This window comes from Elaeis guineensis, chromosome 9 (assembly GCF_000442705.2).
Source record: "Elaeis guineensis isolate ETL-2024a chromosome 9, EG11, whole genome shotgun sequence".
Classification (NCBI taxonomy): domain Eukaryota; kingdom Viridiplantae; phylum Streptophyta; class Magnoliopsida; order Arecales; family Arecaceae; genus Elaeis; species Elaeis guineensis.
Genome location: NC_026001.2, coordinates 52,328,372 through 52,352,003, shown reverse-complemented (window position 1 = coordinate 52,352,003; position 23,632 = coordinate 52,328,372). Strand labels below are relative to the sequence as shown.

Sequence of the window (23,632 nt, the reverse complement as noted above, 5' to 3'; positions counted from 1 at the left end):
TAGGTGATTTGGCCTGCACCAATGTTACCAAAGTTGGCCTAGGATGGTTCAGCACCTTAGGTTGGTTCAATGCTGTTTTAATAAATAAAACCCTCATCCCCTATGGATTGCTTCTATTCGGCTTTGAAATCCCTCGACTTTGCTCTTTCGAGACCTTCATCTCGACCTTTGCTCGTTAAAGACCCTCATCTCGCCCTTTGCTTGTTCTATCGCTGATCGCTATTGGTAAGTCCCACCATCTCCCGCCCTCTCTTCCCCCCTCCCTCCTGCTCCCTTGCGGTATGGTTTCCCCTCACTCCCCCTCCCTCTCCCTCTCTCTTCTTCTCTCCTTTCTCCCTCTCCCCCTCTATCTTCCCTTGTTTTTGTTTTGGAATAGGTGAGAGGAAAAATTCTATTTCAAACTCTTTGTTTTTAAAATTTTCGAATATTGAACTTGTTGGGGGTGATTTCGTACTAGCCAAAGATATGAGACAAGTGGAAGATCCAAACAAGTTTGGACCTTGCTAAACCCACCTTCCAACCGAACCACCTTGAGTGGTACTATCAGCCTCTTGACTTTGACCGTTGATCCCGACTTCAGCTGTCGGTCCTAGTTTCCAGCATCAGAGAGACACCCCTGCCAGTCATGCTGTTGGCCAATCTGAGGTCTCTTTGTCGGGTTCGACCTGATTTGGAAACCTGGCACCTCTTTTCAAATTCAAATGACCACGACATGACAACTGACCACAGAGCAGATAAGAAAGAAGATAACGAGCATATCTCATTCGATAAATCAAAGCTAATCATTTGAGCCAGCGTTTCCAACAAGACGAGATAACTAATATACATTTCTGGATAAAGCAAGAGAATAGGTGAATCTCGTTAGATAAAGTAAGACTAACTATCTGATTCTCCTTTCCTCTCACAGCTCTTCAGCCTCTGTCTATAAATAAAGATCCATAGGAGATTCCCGAGGGATGAAACCTCTTCTCTCTCTACACGCTCGCTTCCTATCTGTGCCAGAGATTTGACTTGAGCGTCGGAGGATCTCCACTGGAGTCAACTCTGGTCGGAGATTTTTTTTATAGGTCCTGTCGCCGCCGTCCAGCAGTAGCATCCTGTAGTCGCCATCGAGCTCCAGTCAATCTGATCTTAAGATGGATTTTCGACGCAATAGATTGACGTTAGAGAAAGTGGTCAGGTCCGTTTATGGGAAGGAGCAAGCATCTAGTCAGAGGAACTTCATCGCGTCACTCCAACGCCACCAAGTTCCTGGTGATCAAATCTGTCAGACGTCGATGATGTCCAGGCCGTCCACCTCCAAACCGAATGATGCGACCATCCATAAATCGGCTAATGCCGATCAGATCTGGTCGCCCTCAAATCGATCAGATCCAACTATCTTCGGGTCCTTTAGATGCCAACTAGATCTAGATCGGCCATCTCCAAATCGATCGACACCGATCAGATCCAAGTGCCTTCGAACCGATCAACGCCCTCTAAACTATCCTAATTAGGTTCCAAGTTGGGGGGCTTGCGATTTGATCCGAATGAGGAAGGAGATCGCGACATCCAAATAAGACTTCAAATGAGGAAGGAGGTCGCGACTTCCAAATAAGACTTCAAATGAGGAAGGAGATCATGCAAGAGAGGAGGATCCAAACAAGAAAGGATATCGCGATATCCAGATAAGGAATAAAATTATGGAAATCTCTTAGTCATCATAGATTCATGCTTTCTCATCCATGTTTGTGAATTTTTGGCAGGATCCAAACAAGAAAAATCATGATGGATTAAAATCTAAATAGAATATGTCTCTTAAGATGATTGAAATCTTTCGAATTTTGCTCCCTAAATCATGAAGGATCCATGTTTCCTCATCTTCAAAGATATTCCAGAAGAACGGGCTTGGAGCGGGAAAGACTCCCATGACTCAAGATTCTTATGGTAAGAGGCTTTCGAGTTTCCATCCACTATTTTATTTTCTTTCCTCACAGGGCCATAGGACCTTGAGCACCTGAGCCAAAGATCATGTCCAAGCCAAGGCAAAAAACAAATCTCAATCTGAAGCCCAGATCCAAGCCAATCCGAAGTCAAAATGAAGGCCAATCCGAAGCTCAGATCTAGATTAATCTGAAGTCTAAATCAAAGCCGATCCAAAGTCTAAATCAAAGTAGATCTAAAGGCAAAATCAAGGCCGATCCGAGGTCAAGCCCAAGGCTGATCTGAAGTCAAGCTTTAGGTCGATCCGAAGTCAAGATCAAGGCCGATCTGAAGTGAAGGATAAAAATTAAATAAGGTCATGATGGATATCAAATCCAAAGATGAGGTAAAGATCAAGCTGAGGTATAGACAGCCCAAGGCCTAGATCATCAGAAGGCCAGCCTCAAATGGTCAATATCACTAGAAGGTCGAAGTTATCAGAAGATAAGTTCGAGCGAACTAAGATCGGACTATCAAGCAAAAGACCAACAGCTAGGATGAAGGACTAAGGTTGGAGTGAAGCTCAATGCCAAGATGAAGCCCAAGATCGATCTGAGAAGATTGAGCTCCCGATGTTGTCTGTCCAAAAATCGACCTCCAAAGGTTGACCCTCCAAAAGTGAGTTCCTAAAGTTAAACTCCCAAAGGTCAATCTCCCGAAGCCGAGCTTCCAGAAGTCAAAGTGAATTAATTTAAGGATGCCAACCAGTGAAGGCCGACTAGAGGCATAAACAAGGTCCTCAACAGTCCAATGACACTCCTTTCCGATAGGTGAAGGCCACAACAACAACAACCAAAAAGCATCAAGCGGAGCATACAAATATAAGTCCTTCGGACCGAAGATCTTGATGACTAAGAAGTAGGGGCTAATCTATAAAGACCTCCGAAGGCCACTTGCTTTTCAATGAACCAACGTCCATGAAGATCTTAGTTATGCGAGAAACAAAGGCTAATTTGAAAAGACCTTTGAAGCCCATCGATCCAAGGCATCGACAATGAAGGCCTCAATGACTAAAAAGCGGGGGCTAACTTATAAAGGCCTCTGAAGGTCCACTTTTCAGCGAGTCAGCACTCATAAAGATCTTAGTTGTATGGAAAGTGGGGGCTAACCTATAGGACCCTAGTATATACTGAACCAACCTACATGGGCAGAAGACCTTGACAGTCGGGAAGTGGGGGATAACCTATAAGGGCCCCTGAAGATTCCTTACTTTTTAGCGAGTGAAGCCGATGAAGATCTCGGTTGATCGAGAAGCGAAGGCTAACCTAAAAAGATCTTCGGAGGGCTAACCTATAAGAATCTTTAGCCCACCAACTTCAGCTACACGAGAAATAAGAGCTAATCTGCAAGACCCAGAAGGCCCCTCACTTTTTAGCGAGTAGAACCGATGAAGATCGAAGACCTCTCGTTTTTCAGCAAGCAGAGCCTATGAAGACCTTAGTAACCAAACTAAAGTAGAAGCATGCGTCCCATGTTTTCGGCAGCTTCGACTTGATACACCTTTTTTTCGAACCAACTCTGGCTCGAACTCAGGAGTAGGGGGCTTATGTTGGGGGTGATTTCATACTAACCAAAGACATGAGGCAAGTGAAAGATCCAAACAAATTCGGACCTTGCCAAACCCACCTTTTGGCCGAACCACCTTAAGTGGTACTATCAGTCTCTTGACTTCGGTCGTCGATCCCGATTTCGATCATCGATCCTAGTTTCTAGTATCAGAGAGACACCCTTGTTAGCCATGTTGTCGGTCAATCCGAGGTCTCCTTGTCGGGCCCGATCTAATCTGAAAATCCTGCGTCTCTTTTCAAATCCAAATGATCACAACATGATAACTGGCCACAGAGCAGATAAGGAAGAAGATAACGGATATATCTCATCTGATAAGTTAAAGCTAACCATTTGAGCCAGCATTCCCAACTAGGTAAGAGATAACAAATATATCTCCCGATAAAGTAGAAGACAATAAGTGAATTTTGTCAGATAAAGTAAGGCTAACCATCTGATTCTCTTTCTCTCTCATGGCTCTTTAGCCTTTGCCTATAAATAAAGACCCACAGGGGACCACCAAGAGATGAAATCTCTTCTCTCCCTATACGCTTACTTTTTCTCATTTGTGTCAGAGATTTGACTTGAGCATCGGAGTATCTCCGTTAGAGCCAACTCCAATCGGAGGCTTTTCTTGTAGGTTCTGCCACCACCGTCCAGCCGTCGCAGTCCTGTAGTCGCCATCGGGCTCCAGCCAACCTGATCTTAACACGGATTTCTGTCGCAATAGAATTGAAGCCGGCAAACTATATGCTGACCTTAGTTCAAAATTTGTAAATAAAAAAAAATGGTTTAAAATGGACTGGAATGACACAATACCGGTATGTACCATACCTCTCAACAATCAGTATGGGTCCTAATGCCGGTACAGCTAACCTTGGTCAAGGGTTCACTAATGCACCTACTGTTGTACTTGTTGGTTAACATACACTAAAAAGCAACTAATACTTGTTGTTCAAGGGTTCATTGCTTGAATAAGAGGTTTCAATTCAATAAATAAAACATTAGAATTTTCAAATATAAAGGATAGATAGGGTCTAGTTTTCATACAATAGTCCTGATTATGCATCCCAATGGATATCCTCCATCTTTCTCCTCTTCTTCTTTCTTTCTTTTTTCTCCTTTTTTTTCTTTCTTCCTTCTTTTCTTTCTTTTTCTCTACTTTTCATTCTTTCCTTTCCCTTTTCTTTCTTTTTCTTCTCCATTCCTTTCTTTTTTTCATTTTTTTCTTGTTTCCTTTCATTTTTCCCTTTTCTTCATCTTTCCTTCATTTTCTTCTTTCCTCTTTCTTATTCTCTCCATGCAAGGATGGGTTTTGGAGTCTCGAGCCCTCCCCGATCTTGTTTTCTTGTAGGAACGGGATGGAACGGTTGGGACACCCGTTGTCGCGTCAGGACGTAAAATCTTGCTTAGAATCCTTTCTAAAGGACTATTTTCATATGATTTATAATCTGATGGAACAAAAACGGCTTCATAAGTGTTGAAGTGATGCATTTTTTGAAGGAATAAAGCCTCTCTTAAGCAATAAACTGTGCATTTCTAGAACCCATTCCAGCATTCATATGTACTATAACATTCATGTATGTACTGATAAAATGATAAAAAGAATGAGAAAATGCACCTGGATAATGCCATAAACATTTGTTCTTTAATGTACACATACACATAAAGACAGAAATTATGTTAGAACTAACAAAAGTGTAAGGTTTTCATGTTTTACTTTATATTATTGTCTGGTTGTTTTCATGAATGTGCAACTATATTTTGCATTGTACCGTCATCCACAACGAAGACTAATGGACTCTATATAAAACAAAGACTGCTTTTCATACTGGATTAGGGTATACCATAAAACGTGCACACTATATCTTAAAAGCCTACAAAATGTATTTGAGAAAAAAATGATTTTCTAGTGGTAATGGAACATCTCTATAAGCGAAGCAAGTCATACCATATATATGATTTTCTTGTATTAGAAACCTCAACAAATTAGTTTAGTTAATTTCATGCAGAAATGTATGAGTGAAAACCAAAATAAGGTGGTTTGTTTCTATTTTTCATATTTTTTCTATCAAATATTTTTTTGCTTTGAATTTCATATATTTAGAATGTCTTCTTGACCTTTTTTTTTAGTTTCATGGCTTTTAATTTCTCTAAGTTTGCTTTGTCCTTGGTCACAGGGGAGATTCTTCACACTTTCACTATTTTGACAACTCGTTCCTCAACAGCCTTGCAGTGGCTTCATGGTTAGCTATGTTATCATGTTCAATTCCTTGGAAATAGAATAATATTCAAAAAAATAGTTAATGAAAACAAGGTGTAATCTGAGACGGTAAGGTTGCCTGTAAGGTACAAGCTTCACAAAACTTCCTGTTGATGAAACAAATAATCAGAAAATTAAGAAACTGATACTGTAGAAGCATAATGATGGTTAAGCAAAAGGAATTGTTTCAATCATGAAGGAACTTCAAAAAGAGAACTTGCTTTTTGATGATCTTTGGGTTGCAATTTTGTTGCTTGCTTTTATGTTAAATTCCTTGAATGTGCATTATGGGATACCTAAAACCACTTTCAAAGTTATGTTGGAATTTGCTACACAACTCAACTGTTGTTTTATAAATGGGGTACAGATTGGGCTTCTCTGTGCCTTTCAAACCCCAAATGCAAGGTGCTCTTCTTGAACATATTGTGTATGGAAATCATATTTGTGTGACAAACATAGCTTTATAAAGCTATCAATGCTCATTTTAGCGGGCAACATGCAATTTAGAGAAATCTTGGTGTACTACTCACTTCTTTTGATGCACCATATAAACAATGCATCACTGCTACATAAATGCGGATGCAGGTATTTTATGATGGTGATCATGCTAACAATTGTCAAGACATATTTAGATCTTGCAAATAAACTTAAAATTTGCTGGAAAAATGGGATGCCAAATTTTATTGTGACCCTTTTTTTATGTCATGCATGCTTGGGTCTTTCCCATAATAGTCTCAGATAATAACAATATTTGGATGAAGAATGAATTTGAGAGGATAGATTGGGAAGAAGGGTGGATCCTGTGAGACAGAGGATCCTCTTCTCAAGTGGTGTTACATAGTGTCATTGCTAGCCCAAGATCTTGAAGCAAATATAGAAGATTAATTACATACTTGGGTCAAAGGGGAAGGCTTCACTATATTATGAAAGGGATACCAACTTACAAAGACAAACTTGACAAGGAAAGTTTCATAAGCTAGCTTCACTGGAAAAGGGAGCTGCTTCTTCTAGTTGGACATGCACATGCCAACTTGCAAACAGAAAGTGAATGGTGGTTTATGTGGCTGTGGAGTTTCTAAAAGTTGTCTAAATAGGGTGATTTAGAAAAGAGAAAAGATGTTGCCTTGTCTCATGGAAGCCTGATCATTTATGAGGGATAAGTAGGTGTTAGAGAATGGTGCTCTAGGAAAGAGTTACTTGGATGGGCTGATAATAAATGGGCACGTTCAACAGCCAAAATTGATGGCATTTGTTGGATTTTGATAGGATGCTCATGCATGTAGATTTCAAAACTCTTTTGAAAATGCAGCGGAATAATAGATTAAAACCTTTTAATCTGGAACATGCATATATCAAAGCACCTAAGGATCTAGTTCATGTGCAGAAATTAGCAAAATCTGATTTTATTTTGAAAATAAATCATGTGATCAGATCACATACCTGTTTCGCTTTTTCTTTTCTCCAATCTGGATCTAGAAGATGAACACGTTCTGTCACGCCCCCGACCCGAGATTGTGAATCGAGGGTCATGACAACCGCCGCATACTTATAGAATACTTTTTCCATAAGCATGCAAGGCATTTCATCATGATATCTTCATAAATAGTTAAATAAATTTTTCTTTATTCAATAATCAAACCTTGGTTCAAATAACAAATCAAAACTAAGTGTTCAAAAGAAAGTAACTGTCTGACAAAGCCAATACTAAAAATAAAACTAAAGGTCTTGAATCAATTCTGAGAAAAATCCTAAATCAAAGAGTTAACTCCATCTCTAATTGCTTTCCCAACCGAAATCCCACATCATGCTAATTTTCTGGATCTGTAAGAAAAACATAAAACTTATCATGAGCTAAATAGCCCAGTAAGCAGTGTATACCTTTAACTGAATAATCAGGCAAATAATACTATGCATAACAAATCAATATGTAATTTCATGAAATCATATTCATACTATCAATCATATAAAAATCAATTCATCATAATTTCTAATTATACTTTTCTTCTTAAATTCATCAATTTCTTAAATTCTTCTTACCAACCATGACTATGACCACATTATCCCTGTGGCAGGGTCATAATACCGCGTATCTGCTTGCGGTGGGCTGCGAATCATCTGGCAGCCAAGTCCTTTGGAACCGTTGGTCTAACTGGCGGTTTTGTCGCTGGTCTATCTGGCGACATGTCGCTGGTCTTACTGGCGACGTAAACCCTCAGGACAATCAATTGCCAACGTATATGCCCCCATTGGCGGGGTCCTCAACACAGTCAGGTTGTCAATTTCATATTGTCTTCCAATTCATATATTATTTTCAAGAATAATAAAATTAATTGATATTCGAATCAAATCAATTATAACATTCTTTGAGATCATATATCATCATAATAATTGCTCAACAAATAACTTTAATCATAAATAATTTCCAACAATTATTTCAATAAATAATTTCAATCACAAGCATGCATAAATTTATTTAATTCATAATATACCAGATAAATTCAGTAAAAGTAAACACTACTTACCTCTTTCATCTTAGATCTTTAGACTTCGTTAGAAGAATCAGCTAATCCTATTTAAAATATTCAAATCATTATCAAATTCTATTCCATAAATATAACAAGATTAAATCATAAGGAAAGAGGACTGTTGTCCGGATGTGTCGAACCATCCAGATACCAGGGCAAATTCAGGATCTCTGATCTGAGGGTCAGATTCAAGTGACTTGATCAAAAAATCGTGAGGCACAGATCGAATTAAAGTCAAGATCAATCAATAGGGTTCTTTAATAATAAATTTGAAAGATCTTTGATACGATCAGATGAGGTTGACATACAGCACGGATATCAAAGCAACTTCAGATCATCTTGTTAGAGTCAATATGAGCTTCTAAAAGATAAAGGCATGACTCGATACAGGATTCATAGACCTTTTTTAGAGAGAGAAAGTCGGTCATGAGAGAGAAAGTAGAGAGAGAAAGTGGAGAGAGAATCTTCGTATCCTTTAAAAATGACAATCATGATTGAGATCATCAGAGGTTATATCAGGATGACTTAATATGGATTAACCATGATCGATATTATCAATTTCGAAGAAGGATCGGATCAGGATCTAGTCTACTGCACGAATTTCGAAACAGTCTCAGATCATCATATTTTTATCTCAAGTTTACCCTAGGGTCTGTGATGCAATCAGAGAGAGAATGACCCTAGAAAGACGAAATCCATAAAAAGAGATAAAAGGTTAGAGAGAGAAAATAGGAAGAAAATCTAGAGAGAGAAAATGAAGAGAGAAGGAGAGAGAAGAGAGAGAAAGAGGGAGAAAGAGGGGAGAGAGGAAATTTTTCTCTTTTCTTATTTTTTTTTTTCTATTTTGTATTTTCTTTTCTTTTCTTTTTCTTTTTTCTTTTTCTTTTTCTTTTTCTTTTTCCTTTTCTTTTTCTTTTTCTTTTTTTTTCCCCCTAGCCTTCTTTGGCCGGAACAGGGGAGGACTAGAAGGACGTTGCCCGTGGTCCGGCGGGCTGTGGCGGCACGACCGGTGGTCCGGCAGCGGCGACCGACGGCGATGGAGCCGGAGATGGCCGGCGGCGAGGATCGGCCAGTGGGAAATTAGAAAAAAATGGAAAAACAGGGGACCGCCCCTTTCCTTGAATTTTCTCCGGTCATTGGCCGATCACGGCGGCCATGACCTTCGGAGAAGATAGGTAGAGGGTTGGGGGTCCAAACCTAGGGGTGCGGCGCCATGGACGGCGGCGCTGGTGGCCGGAAAAGGGAGGGAGATGGCTCGGCCGAACAGAGCAAAACATGATCTTGGATCTTTGTGGATTTTCCGACGAACCCGACGGCCGGCGAGGGTGCACGAAGCCATGAGAAGGAGGGGAAAGAAGAGAGGAAGGAGGGCCGGGGCTTACCTTCGATTTCGGTGAGGTTTCCGGCGAGAAATCGCGGCGAGCACAGGTCGAGGGGCCGTGGCTTCAAACGAAAAATCGGAGAAAAACTCCGACGATCGTCGGTGACCGAAGGATCTACACTTAGAGGAGAAGAGGGGGTTCTTATAGAGCTCGTCCTAGGGTCTTTTAATGGCCCTAGGACTCCGATTTTTGATCGGAGACGGGGAAGAGGAAGACTCCGATCGGGAGTCTTCCTCCCTGCTCTGTTTTTTTTTTTTTTTTTTTTCTTTTCCTGGTGGGCTTTGTGGGCTGGTTTTGGGCCCAATTGGGCCGGATTATCACATTCTACCCCCCTAAAAAAAATTTCGTCCTCGAAATTTACATACCTATAGTCTCGAAGAACTGGGAATATTTTTGCTTGAGTCTTCATAGTTTCTTACTTGAATCTCATCCTCAAATATTTCAAAATTCTAATTCTTAATACAAATTCATTCTTAAATCATTTCATAAGAAAAAAGTCAATACATCAATATCAATATGATACGGAACCATTCATTTTCTTATTCATCAAGATCAACATCTCAAAGATTTTCAATATTTCAAGATTTCAAAATTATGATCTCATTTCCTGTAAAAATTAATGTTCAATATCTCATGACTCAAATTAAAATCAAATCTATCTCTTGTGAATAGAAGAGATCAATGTCTCTATTCTTGCATAAGAACTTCATTCATCATCATCATTCATTTTTTTTTTTTTGAAAATATTAACCACTCTTAATTTCAACCCATCATAAAATAGGAAAAACATACTTCTTATGAATCATATGATGACATCCTAACCAATCAAAATTCAAAAATATTTTCTCTTATTCATACTTTCAAAGGTTGAAGATTTATCATTTCAATCTCATTCTCGAGCTTTTGATATTTTAATTCTCGATACAACTTCATTATTAAGTTATTTCATAAAGATCAATATCACCATTGTTGATTGAATCAATATCACTATTTCTAGTCATCGAAATTTTCTTACTCAAACCCTCAAACTCTTTAAATATTCTAATTCTTGAAGCAAATTTTATCATTAAGTCATTCCATAATAAAGATCAATAACTCAAAAATTGATCTAAATCAAAACCATATTTTTCTTATAATCAAAATCAATGTCTCTATTCTAAGTAAGTATATCAAATTTCTTTATCTAAACATTAACAACTCTTAATTAATCAATTCATTATCAAATTAAATTATAAATAACTCTAATCCATCTTTTGTAGAGCAATCGTCAATATCAATAGATAACCTCAATCTTTTTCATTCAATCAGAGAAATAATAATGATCAAAAGAATTCTAACTTCAAATTTTATTATACCCTGGAGATAAATATTTGAGTATAATAATCTAAGATCAAAATCATCATTCGATAAACAATCTCAAGTTCTTCCTAGTAATTAGAGAATTATAAAATTTAATTCTAGGATAAAAAAAATTTATCTCTAAATATTCTAAATCTAAAATCAAAGATCCACTCATCCTAGAATTAGGATGCTAATTATTTTTGTAGCATAGTAGATGGAAGCTCTACTTTTAAAAATCACATTAGGATATCTAAAATAATTCAAAATTTTAAAATATTATTCTTTCTAATATCAATAAATTTCTTGTATCAAACCATATCATTTATCATAATTCTTTGACTCAAAGAATCAACATTCTTGACTTACTCAAAGTAGTCCAGATTACCATGCTTCCGCTGCGCACTCTGATCTAACAATCAAAATTTCTTAGCTTCACCGAAAAAAATTTTGATCAAATTATTTCTTTATCTTATCAATAGAAAAGATCTAAAATTTTAAATTTCAATTGAAGTCAAAGATTAACTTTCGATTCTCATTCATACTTTTACTGATGTACAATAATCTTGATTAACCCTTGAGTCCAATATCATATTTAAACCATCATATAGATTTACTATAATCAATATGAATCAAATCTTAATTCTCATATCACTTCAATTCGAAAATTTTCAAACCAAAAATCTTTATAAGTCAAATCAACGAGAAAAATCCTTCGATGCTCCACCAAATTTGGACATAATCTGAATATATATGAATTTCAAATCATTAATATATTTTTTTTTTCTAAAATTTCTATCATCAGGATCTTCAATATCTATTAAATATCCTTTCATAACAATCATACAAGCTTCAAAAAAAATCAAATCTCGATTTAATAGTAGATTCAATTAAGGACCTCGTTAACAAAAGCAAAGAAACTCCATATCAATTCCTAAATCCAAAATTTCTAAATTATAAAATTCATATGGATCCCTTAGTCTGAAATAAATATAAATTAGATCTTTTATCTTAATCTGAAGATATCAATTTTTCATTAACAACCTCAACAATAATATTAGAAAATCTCTTTATCAACTTTGATACGAAATTTTTAAATTGAAATTTCATACACATCATGTAGTCTCCAAGAGACATAATAAGATCCATTATTTAGATCTAAGGATGATGGTTAAAGCTTTCAATACAATGAATATTCTACAACCTCATAATCAATTTCATCAATAAGAAATAGGCTTCTTTGCAATATCTCCAAATATGCATTCATCCTAATATGCCACTTTATATATAATCCACATACCAAATTTAATTTCGATAAATATTCCAATCAAGCATCATAAAAGATTTTTCTTAGCCCATTCTGGAATAATATTTTATTATCAAATCTTTATCTTGCCAATAATAGTCAATCTCTCAACTAGAAGTAATATCATAATATTATTCTCACATCAAATTTGAACTTACGATTTACTTGAATAACCAATGATCAAATTAATAACCATAATGCACAATATAATTTTATATCAATCCTTTTGTGATTACTTTCGATCAAGATCTAACTAATCATATCATGATCAATAGATCATCCATCATATTTCAAATTCTATATGTTATAATCTATTGTGATCCTTTTATACATAATCTCAATGTTTAATCAAAAATTTTTAGATATTTCTCCCACTACAATCATTAAAGATCTATACTATAATGTCCCTGGTGTCTATCCACTTACACCCATTCTATATCTGATTCTATGTTTCATAATTCATTCACTTATGCTCTGATACCATATTAATTGTCACGCCCCCGACCCGAGATTGTGAATCGAGGGTCATGACAACCGCCGCATACTTATAGAATACTTTTTCCATAAGCATGCAAGGCATTTCATCATGATATCTTCATAAATAGTTAAATAAATTTTTCTTTATTCAATAATCAAACCTTGGTTCAAATAACAAATCAAAACTAAGTGTTCAAAAGAAAGTAACTGTCTGACAAAGCCAATACTAAAAATAAAACTAAAGGTCTTGAATCAATTCTGAGAAAAATCCTAAATCAAAGAGTTAACTCCATCTCTAATTGCTCTCCCAACCGAAATCCCACATCATGCTAATTTTCTGGATCTGTAAGAAAAACATAAAACTTATCATGAGCTAAATAGCCCAGTAAGCAGTGTATACCTTTAACTGAATAATCAGGCAAATAATACTATGCATAACAAATCAATATGTAATTTCATGAAATCATATTCATACTATCAATCATATAAAAATCAATTCATCATAATTTCTAATTATACTTTTCTTCTTAAATTCATCAATTTCTTAAATTCTTCTTACCAACCATGACTATGACCACATTATCCCTGTGGCAGGGTCATAATACCGCGTATCTGCTTGCGGTGGGCTGCGAATCATCTGGCAGCCAAGTCCTTTGGAACCGTTGGTCTAACTGGCGGTTTTGTCGCTGGTCTATCTGGCGACATGTCGCTGGTCTTACTGGCGACGTAAACCCTCAGGACAATCAATTGCCAACGTATATGCCCCCATTGGCGGGGTCCTCAACACAGTCAGGTTGTCAATTTCATATTGTCTTCCAATTCATATATTATTTTCAAGAATAATAAAATTAATTGATATTCGAATCAAATCAATTATAACATTCTTTGAGATCATATATCATCATAATAATTGCTCAACAAATAACTTTAATCATAAATAATTTCCAACAATTATTTCAATAAATAATTTCAATCACAAGCATGCATAAATTTATTTAATTCATAATATACCAGATAAATTCAGTAAAAGTAAACACTACTTACCTCTTTCATCTTAGATCTTTAGACTTCGTTAGAAGAATCAGCTAATCCTATTTAAAATATTCAAATCATTATCAAATTCTATTCCATAAATATAACAAGATTAAATCATAAGGAAAGAGGACTGTTGTCCGGATGTGTCGAACCATCCAGATACCAGGGCAAATTCAGGATCTCTGATCTGAGGGTCAGATTCAAGTGACTTGATCAAGAAATCGTGAGGCACAGATCGAATTAAAGTCAAGATCAATCAATAGGGTTCTTTAATAATAAATTTGAAAGATCTTTGATACGATCAGATGAGGTTGACATACAGCACGGATATCAAAGCAACTTCAGATCATCTTGTTAGAGTCAATATGAGCTTCTAAAAGATAAAGGCATGACTCGATACAGGATTCATAGACCTTTTTTAGAGAGAGAAAGTCGGTCATGAGAGAGAAAGTAGAGAGAGAAAGTGGAGAGAGAATCTTCGTATCCTTTAAAAATGAAATCATGATTGAGATCATCAGAGGTTATATCAGGATGACTTAATATGGATTAACCATGATCGATATTATCAATTTCGAAGAAGGATCGGATCAGGATCTAGTCTACTGCACGAATTTCGAAACAGTCTCAGATCATCATATTTTTATCTCAAGTTTACCCTAGGGTCTGTGATGCAATCAGAGAGAGAATGACCCTAGAAAGACGAAATCCATAAAAAGAGATAAAAGGTCTAGAGAGAGAAAATAGGAAGAAAATCTAGAGAGAGAAAATGAAGAGAGAAGGAGAGAGAAGAGAGAGAAAGAGGGAGAAAGAGGGGAGAGAGGAAATTTTTCTCTTTTCTTATTTTTTTTTTTTTCTATTTTGTATTTTCTTTTCTTTTCTTTTTCTTTTTCTTTTTCTTTTTCTTTTTCTTTTTCTTTTTCCTTTTCTTTTTCTTTTTCTTTTTTTTTCCCCCCTAGCCTTCTTTGGCCGGAACAGGGGAGGACTAGAAGGACGTTGCCCGTGGTCCGGCGGGCTGTGGCGGCACGACCGGTGGTCCGGCAGCGGCGACCGACGGCGATGGAGCCGGAGATGGCCGGCGGCGAGGATCGGCCAGTGGGAAATTAGAAAAAAATGGAAAAACAGGGGACCGCCCCTTTCCTTGAATTTTCTCCGGTCATTGGCCGATCACCGGCGGCCATGACCTTCGGAGAAGATAGGTAGAGGGTTGGGGGTCCAAACCTAGGGGTGCGGCGCCATGGACGGCGGCGCTGGTGGCCGGAAAAGGGAGGGAGATGGCTCGGCCGAACAGAGCAAAACATGATCTTGGATCTTTGTGGATTTTTCGACGAACCCGACGGCCGGCGAGGGTGCACGAAGCCATGAGAAGGAGGGGAAAGAAGAGAGGAAGGAGGGCCGGGGCTTACCTTCGATTTCGGTGAGGTTTCCGGCGAGAAATCGCGGCGAGCACAGGTCGAGGGGCCGCGGCTTCAAACGGAAAAATCGGAGAAAAACTCCGACGATCGTCGGTGACCGAAGGATCTACACTTAGAGGAGAAGAGGGGGTTCTTATAGAGCTCGTCCTAGGGTCTTTTAATGGCCCTAGGACTCCGATTTTTGATCGGAGACGGGGAAGAGGAAGACTCCGATCGGGAGTCTTCCTCCCTGCTCTGTTTTTTTTTTTTTTTTTTTTTCTTTTCCTGGTGGGCTTTGTGGGCTGGTTTTGGGCCCAATTGGGCCGGATTATCACATTCTACCCCCCTAAAAAAAATTTCGTCCTCGAAATTTACATACCTATAGTCTCGAAGAACTGGGAATATTTTTGCTTGAGTCTTCATAGTTTCTTACTTGAATCTCATCCTCAAATATTTCAAAATTCTAATTCTTAATACAAATTCATTCTTAAATCATTTCATAAGAAAAAAGTCAATACATCAATATCAATATGATACGGAACCATTCATTTTCTTATTCATCAAGATCAACATCTCAAAGATTTTCAATATTTCAAGATTTCAAAATTATGATCTCATTTCCTGTAAAAATTAATGTTCAATATCTCATGACTCAAATTAAAATCAAATCTATCTCTTGTGAATAGAAGAGGATCAATGTCTCTATTCTTGCATAAGAACTTCATTCATCATCATCATTCATTTTTTTTTTTTTGAAAATATTAACCACTCTTAATTTCAACCCATCATAAAATAGGAAAAACATACTTCTTATGAATCATATGATGACATCCTAACCAATCAAAATTCAAAAATATTTTCTCTTATTCATACTTTCAAAGGTTGAAGATTTATCATTTCAATCTCATTCTCGAGCTTTTGATATTTTAATTCTCGATACAACTTCATTATTAAGTTATTTCATAAAGATCAATATCACCATTGTTGATTGAATCAATATCACTATTTCTAGTCATCGAAATTTTCTTACTCAAACCCTCAAACTCTTTAAATATTCTAATTCTTGAAGCAAATTTTATCATTAAGTCATTCCATAATAAAGATCAATAACTCAAAAATTGATCTAAATCAAAACCATATTTTTCTTATAATCAAAATCAATGTCTCTATTCTAAGTAAGTATATCAAATTTCTTTATCTAAACATTAACAACTCTTAATTAATCAATTCATTATCAAATTAAATTATAAATAACTCTAATCCATCTTTTGTAGAGCAATCGTCAATATCAATAGATAACCTCAATCTTTTTCATTCAATCAGAGAAATAATAATGATCAAAAGAATTCTAACTTCAAATTTTATTATACCCTGGAGATAAATATTTGAGTATAATAATCTAAGATCAAAATCATCATTCGATAAACAATCTCAAGTTCTTCCTAGTAATTAGAGAATTATAAAATTTAATTCTAGGATAAAAAAAATTTATCTCTAAATATTCTAAATCTAAAATCAAAGATCCACTCATCCTAGAATTAGGATGCTAATTATTTTTGTAGCATAGTAGATGGAAGCTCTACTTTTAAAAATCACATTAGGATATCTAAAATAATTCAAAATTTTAAAATATTATTCTTTCTAATATCAATAAATTTCTTGTATCAAACCATATCATTTATCATAATTCTTTGACTCAAAGAATCAACATTCTTGACTTACTCAAAGTAGTCCAGATTACCATGCTTCCGCTGCGCACTCTGATCTAACAATCAAAATTTCTTAGCTTCACCGAAAAAAATTTTGATCAAATTATTTCTTTATCTTATCAATAGAAAAGATCTAAAATTTTAAATTTCAATTGAAGTCAAAGATTAACTTTCGATTCTCATTCATACTTTTACTGATGTACAATAATCTTGATTAACCCTTGAGTCCAATATCATATTTAAACCATCATATAGATTTACTATAATCAATATGAATCAAATCTTAATTCTCATATCACTTCAATTCGAAAATTTTCAAACCAAAAATCTTTATAAGTCAAATCAACGAGAAAAATCCTTCGATGCTCCACCAAATTTGGACATAATCTGAATATATATGAATTTCAAATCATTAATATATTTTTTTTTTCTAAAATTTCTATCATCAGGATCTTCAATATCTATTAAATATCCTTTCATAACAATCATACAAGCTTCAAAAAAAATCAAATCTCCATTTAATAGTAGATTCAATTAAGGACCTCGTTAACAAAAGCAAAGAAACTCCATATCAATTCCTAAATCCAAAATTTCTAAATTATAAAATTCATATGGATCCCTTAGTCTGAAATAAATATAAATTAGATCTTTTATCTTAATCTGAAGATATCAATTTTTCATTAACAACCTCAACAATAATATTAGAAAATCTCTTTATCAACTTTGATACGAAATTTTTAAATTGAAATTTCATACACATCATGTAGTCTCCAAGAGACATAATAAGATCCATTATTTAGATCTAAGGATGATGGTTAAAGCTTTCAATACAATGAATATTCTACAACCTCATAATCAATTTCATCAATAAGAAATAGGCTTCTTTGCAATATCTCCAAATATGCATTCATCCTAATATGCCACTTTATATATAATCCACATACCAAATTTAATTTCGATAAATATTCCAATCAAGCATCATAAAAGATTTTTCTTAGCCCATTCTGGAATAATATTTTATTATCAAATCTTTATCTTGCCAATAATAGTCAATCTCTCAACTAGAAGTAATATCATAATATTATTCTCACATCAAATTTGAACTTACGATTTACTTGAATAACCAATGATCAAATTAATAACCATAATGCACAATATAATTTTATATCAATCCTTTTGTGATTACTTTCGATCAAGATCTAACTAATCATATCATGATCAATAGATCATCCATCATATTTCAAATTCTATATGTTATAATCTATTGTGATCCTTTTATACATAATCTCAATGTTTAATCAAAAATTTTTAGATATTTCTCCCACTACAATCATTAAAGATCTATACTATAATGTCCCTGGTGTCTATCCACTTACACCCATTCTATATCTGATTCTATGTTTCATAATTCATTCACTTATGCTCTGATACCATATTAATTGTCACGCCCCCGACCCGAGATTGTGAATCGAGGGTCATGACAACCGCCGCATACTTATAGAATACTTTTTCCATAAGCATGCAAGGCATTTCATCATGATATCTTCATAAATAGTTAAATAAATTTTTCTTTATTCAATAATCAAACCTTGGTTCAAATAACAAATCAAAACTAAGTGTTCAAAAGAAAGTAACTGTCTGACAAAGCCAATACTAAAAATAAAACTAAAGGTCTTGAATCAATTCTGAGAAAAATCCTAAATCAAAGAGTTAACTCCATCTCTAATTGCTCTCCCAACCGAAATCCCACATCATGCTAATTTTCTGGATCTGTAAGAAAAACATAAAACTTATCATGAGCTAAATAGCCCAGTAAGCAGTGTATACCTTTAACTGAATAATCAGGCAAATAATACTATGCATAACAAATCAATATGTAATTTCATGAAATCATATTCATACTATCAATCATATAAAAATCAATTCATCATAATTTCTAATTATACTTTTCTTCTTAAATTCATCAATTTCTTAAATTCTCTTACCAACCATGACTATGACCACATTATCCCTGTGGCAGGGTCATAATACCGCGTATCTGCTTGCGGTGGGCTGCGAATCATCTGGCAGCCAAGTCCTTTGGAACCGCTGGTCTAACTGGCGGTTTTGTCGCTGGTCTATCTGGCGACATGTCGCTGGTCTTACTGGCGACGTAAACCCTCAGGACAATCAATTGCCAACGTATATGCCCCCATTGGCGGGGTCCTCAACACAGTCAGGTTGTCAATTTCATATTGTCTTCCAATTCATATATTATTTTCAAGAATAATAAAATTAATTGATATTCGAATCAAATCAATTATAACATTCTTTGAGATCATATATCATCATAATAATTGCTCAACAAATAACTTTAATCATAAATAATTTCCAACAATTATTTCAATAAATAATTTCAATCACAAGCATGCATAAATTTATTTAATTCATAATATACCAGATAAATTCAGTAAAAGTAAACACTACTTACCTCTTTCATCTTAGATCTTTAGACTTCGTTAGAAGAATCAGCTAATCCTATTTAAAATATTCAAATCATTATCAAATTCTATTCCATAAATATAACAAGATTAAATCATAAGGAAAGAGGACTGTTGTCCGGATGTGTCGAACCATCCAGATACCAGGGCAAATTCAGGATCTCTGATCTGAGGGTCAGATTCAAGTGACTTGATCAAAAATCGTGAGGCACAGATCGAATTAAAGTCAAGATCAATCAATAGGGTTCTTTAATAATAAATTTGAAAGATCTTTGATACGATCAGATGAGGTTGACATACAGCACGGATATCAAAGCAACTTCAGATCATCTTGTTAGAGTCAATATGAGCTTCTAAAAGATAAAGGCATGACTCGATACAGGATTCATAGACCTTTTTTAGAGAGAGAAAGTCGGTCATGAGAGAGAAAGTAGAGAGAGAAAGTGGAGAGAGAATCTTCGTATCCTTTAAAAATGACAATCATGATTGAGATCATCAGAGGTTATATCAGGATGACTAATATGGATTAACCATGATCGATATTATCAATTTCGAAGAAGGATCGGATCAGGATCTAGTCTACTGCACGAATTTCGAAACAGTCTCAGATCATCATATTTTTATCTCAAGTTTACCCTAGGGTCTGTGATGCAATCAGAGAGAGAATGACCCTAGAAAGACGAAATCCATAAAAAGAGATAAAAGGTCTAGAGAGAGAAAATAGGAAGAAAATCTAGAGAGAGAAAATGAAGAGAGAAGGAGAGAGAAGAGAGAGAAAGAGGGAGAAAGAGGGGAGAGGAAATTTTTCTCTTTTCTTATTTTTTTTTTTTCTATTTTGTATTTTCTTTTCTTTTCTTTTTCTTTTTTCTTTTTCTTTTTCTTTTTCTTTTTCCTTTTCTTTTTCTTTTTCTTTTTTTTTCCCCCTAGCCTTCTTTGGCCGGAACAGGGGAGGACTAGAAGGACGTTGCCGTGGTCCGGCGGGCTGTGGCGGCACGACCGGTGGTCCGGCAGCGGCGACCGACGGCGATGGAGCCGGAGATGGCCGGCGGCGAGGATCGGCCAGTGGGAAATTAGAAAAAAATGGAAAAATAGGGGACCGCCCCTTTCCTTGAATTTTCTCCGGTCATTGGCCGATCACCGGCGGCCATGACCTTCGGAGAAGATAGGTAGAGGGTTGGGGGTCCAAACCTAGGGGTGCGGCGCCATGGACGGCGGCGCTGGTGGCCGGAAAAGGGAGGGAGATGGCTCGGCCGAACAGAGCAAAACATGATCTTGGATCTTTGTGGATTTTCCGACGAACCCGACGGCCGGCGAGGGTGCACGAAGCCATGAGAAGGAGGGGAAAGAAGAGAGGAAGGAGGGCCGGGGCTTACCTTCGATTTCGGTGAGGTTTCCGGCGAGAAATCGCGGCGAGCACAGGTCGAGGGGCCGCGGCTTCAAACGGAAAAATCGGAGAAAAACTCCGACGATCGTCGGTGACCGAAGATCTACACTTAGAGGAGAAGAGGGGGTTCTTATAGAGCTCGTCCTAGGGTCTTTTAATGGCCCTAGGACTCCGATTTTTGATCGGAGACGGGGAAGAGGAAGACTCCGATCGGGAGTCTTCCTCCCTGCTCTGTTTTTTTTTTTTTTTTTTTTCTTTTCCTGGTGGGCTTTGTGGGCTGGTTTTGGCCCAATTGGCCGGATTATCACACGTTCTATCTTAGCCATGCAAATACCCAGCCTCTACGGGTATTTAGGATTGGTCCTCTTGATGCAATCCTCCTTGTTTAAGTTGGATGTTCTCGTGAATCTGAACTAAGCTGGATTTTTGATCAACTTTGATCTCTCCTTGATCTTCTTTTCCTTTTTTCTGATTTCCCTTCTTGATCTTGAAGCAACCAAGATGCAGAAATCAGATAGGAAGAGGGAGCCCAACCTTCTTGGGCGTGGGAACTAGAAAAAGGGAGAGAGAAAGGGGGTGTGGAGGCTATGGAAGAGGCTTGGATGATCTGAAAATTTTAGTTAAAAGATCTGGAGAAAGGTCTCTTAAATAGAGTTTTTAAGTCCTAATCAAAATCAAATTGGTAAGACTCTCCTAATCGTATTAGGACTCCTCTTTATGCTCATCCTTTGTCCACGCCTCATAGAGATAAGGAGGTGCCAACTCTTGGCGCTCTCTTCGGGTTTCTTCACGCACAAAAGAGAGGAGGGTGTGTACCCCGTCTCCTTTTTTTCTTCTCACGCTGCCCCAACATATGGGCGCGCCTCAACTTGATCTCATCAAGTGGCACGTCCCTTGATTAAATCCAGACCATCAAGGAGTTAGGGGATTAGGCCCCTTGACTTGATCCAAACTATTTGGACGCCCAACATTCGGAGCTTATTGAATCCAATTCAATTAGGTTCAATGCAGATATTTGACTTGGATTAATTCTTATCAAATAAGTAATCAAAGTCTAAAGAGGTATTGAGTTTAATCATATGCTAGCAAGGTTCTCCTAAATCCAATAGGATTTCTTTAAATCTCAACTTAATTATGACTTCACAAGTCCAATTGTTCAATCCAGGTCAAATCTCTTTGTTGTGTGACCTCATAGGTTCAATTGTCTGGTAGTGGGATATATCATGATCTCTATTATAGTACCATTGAAACTCTTTTCAGTAGATCGGAATAATTTCACTCTCAACAAAAATCATCAATCCAGAAAATCCTAGGGAGTTCTCACAATCCACCAGTGACGCCTAGTAGTATGTAGTGGCAATCCAGTAGAACCGAATAAAGAATCTCTAGGTATAGTTTTCGTACGATTAAGTCCTTCTATCGTGAGTCCCGACTTGATGATATGTCATGGATAAATCGTCAAATCTCAACATCAGTCATATGATAGATTCAATTAGTTCAAGTCCAATAGTGATTCTCATGAAAATTCTTATATCAATCGCACTGCTGTGGCCACAGACTTAAAGACTTAGCCTCTCAAATCTCATAAGACTATTTTCTACGAAGGTCGATAGATTCCATCTATATGTGCATCCTGCTCTTACAGTGGATTAACTGTCGCCAACATACATTACAAGGACTTAAGTGCCTAAGAGATCATGTTTCTATGCAGTCAAACTTCAGCAGCCTCACTGTGAGCAGTCGTGGCACCGTAGGTCAAAGAATCATTCACACAACTACAGCATCGAGATGATCACTGACGATTGAATAGAAATCCACATGATCTCTCATATGGTCACGCTCAGTACTAGTTGTTCTCTAACAACTATCCGTACTTGTTGCTTAGTATCTCTACACTATAGACTAGAGACTCATCTACTCCGAAGGAAGCGATCCATGCACCGGTCTATTCGAATGGATCACCGTCCTCATGATGATACTATGATCGAGAGTAATTTAAAAATTATTATACATGCCTCTAATTCTCAACTCTTTGAGAATGTATCGTAAGCATTAATCTTTTAAACGATACAAGGACACATCACACTTGAATGGAAAATAAAATACTGCCATTTTATTGATAAAATCAATATTTTAGATACAAATTTGTATCCTAGAAAAATATAATATGTCTGCCATATTGGCTTCTAGGACATACATCTAACAACATTAATAGTGGAGACTGGAGGGAAATGGGCTCATGTAGATGTTTGTCTCAAGATTGGGTATGTATGCCCTGCATGGTAAGGGGGTCTATTAAGAGGGGCTTGATACAAGACACATACTGCAGATTGTATTGACGAGTGAACCTAGTGATATGCATTGATATGGTTGGCACACCCTTGGTACAATGTTATTTGGCCTTTGTTATATGGTTTTTGTTTTTCATTATGTTTTATTTTCTTAATGCTATGTTTTGAAAGAATTAGTTGAGGCTATTAAGTTAACTACTTAAGTTATAGTTGTTTGTCTTCTAAAGTCATTAACATGCAAATTTATCAAAGCAAATCACATAACTTGGAATCTAAAATATATTATGTGGGAAAAGCAATTAGCCAACTGAAAATCCTAGAATTATTCTACAATGGGTGTAGTTGGGCATTGTACAGTACGAGTAGTGGGTAGATGTCCATTAAAGAAGTCTAGAAGTAACATTGATCAATTTTCTATTGAACAAGTAAATTCATTTATAATGTCATTCAACAATGATATCATATTCTTTAGAAGTTGATATGCAAATGCAATTCCTTGCCTTAGTGCCAGTGTGAGTGCCTGGCAAGCTCATGGATGTCCTTA

General features: G+C 36.4%; 1 protein-coding gene across 2 annotated transcripts in view; it reads left to right on the top strand.

Annotated features, from left to right (window-relative positions):
- Positions 1-23,632, top strand: part of LOC105035553 (uncharacterized) — an 81,514-nt gene that overhangs the window by 50,232 nt on the left and 7,650 nt on the right. The window contains exon 5 of one of the 2 annotated variants that reach the window (XM_010911145.4): positions 5,688-5,753. The exons of the other annotated variant lie outside the window; for it this stretch is intronic. Coding sequence (XP_010909447.1) covers positions 5,688-5,753 — 66 coding nt within the window. The remainder of the gene's footprint in view (positions 1-5,687; positions 5,754-23,632) is intronic. 2 annotated transcript variants of the gene reach the window in all.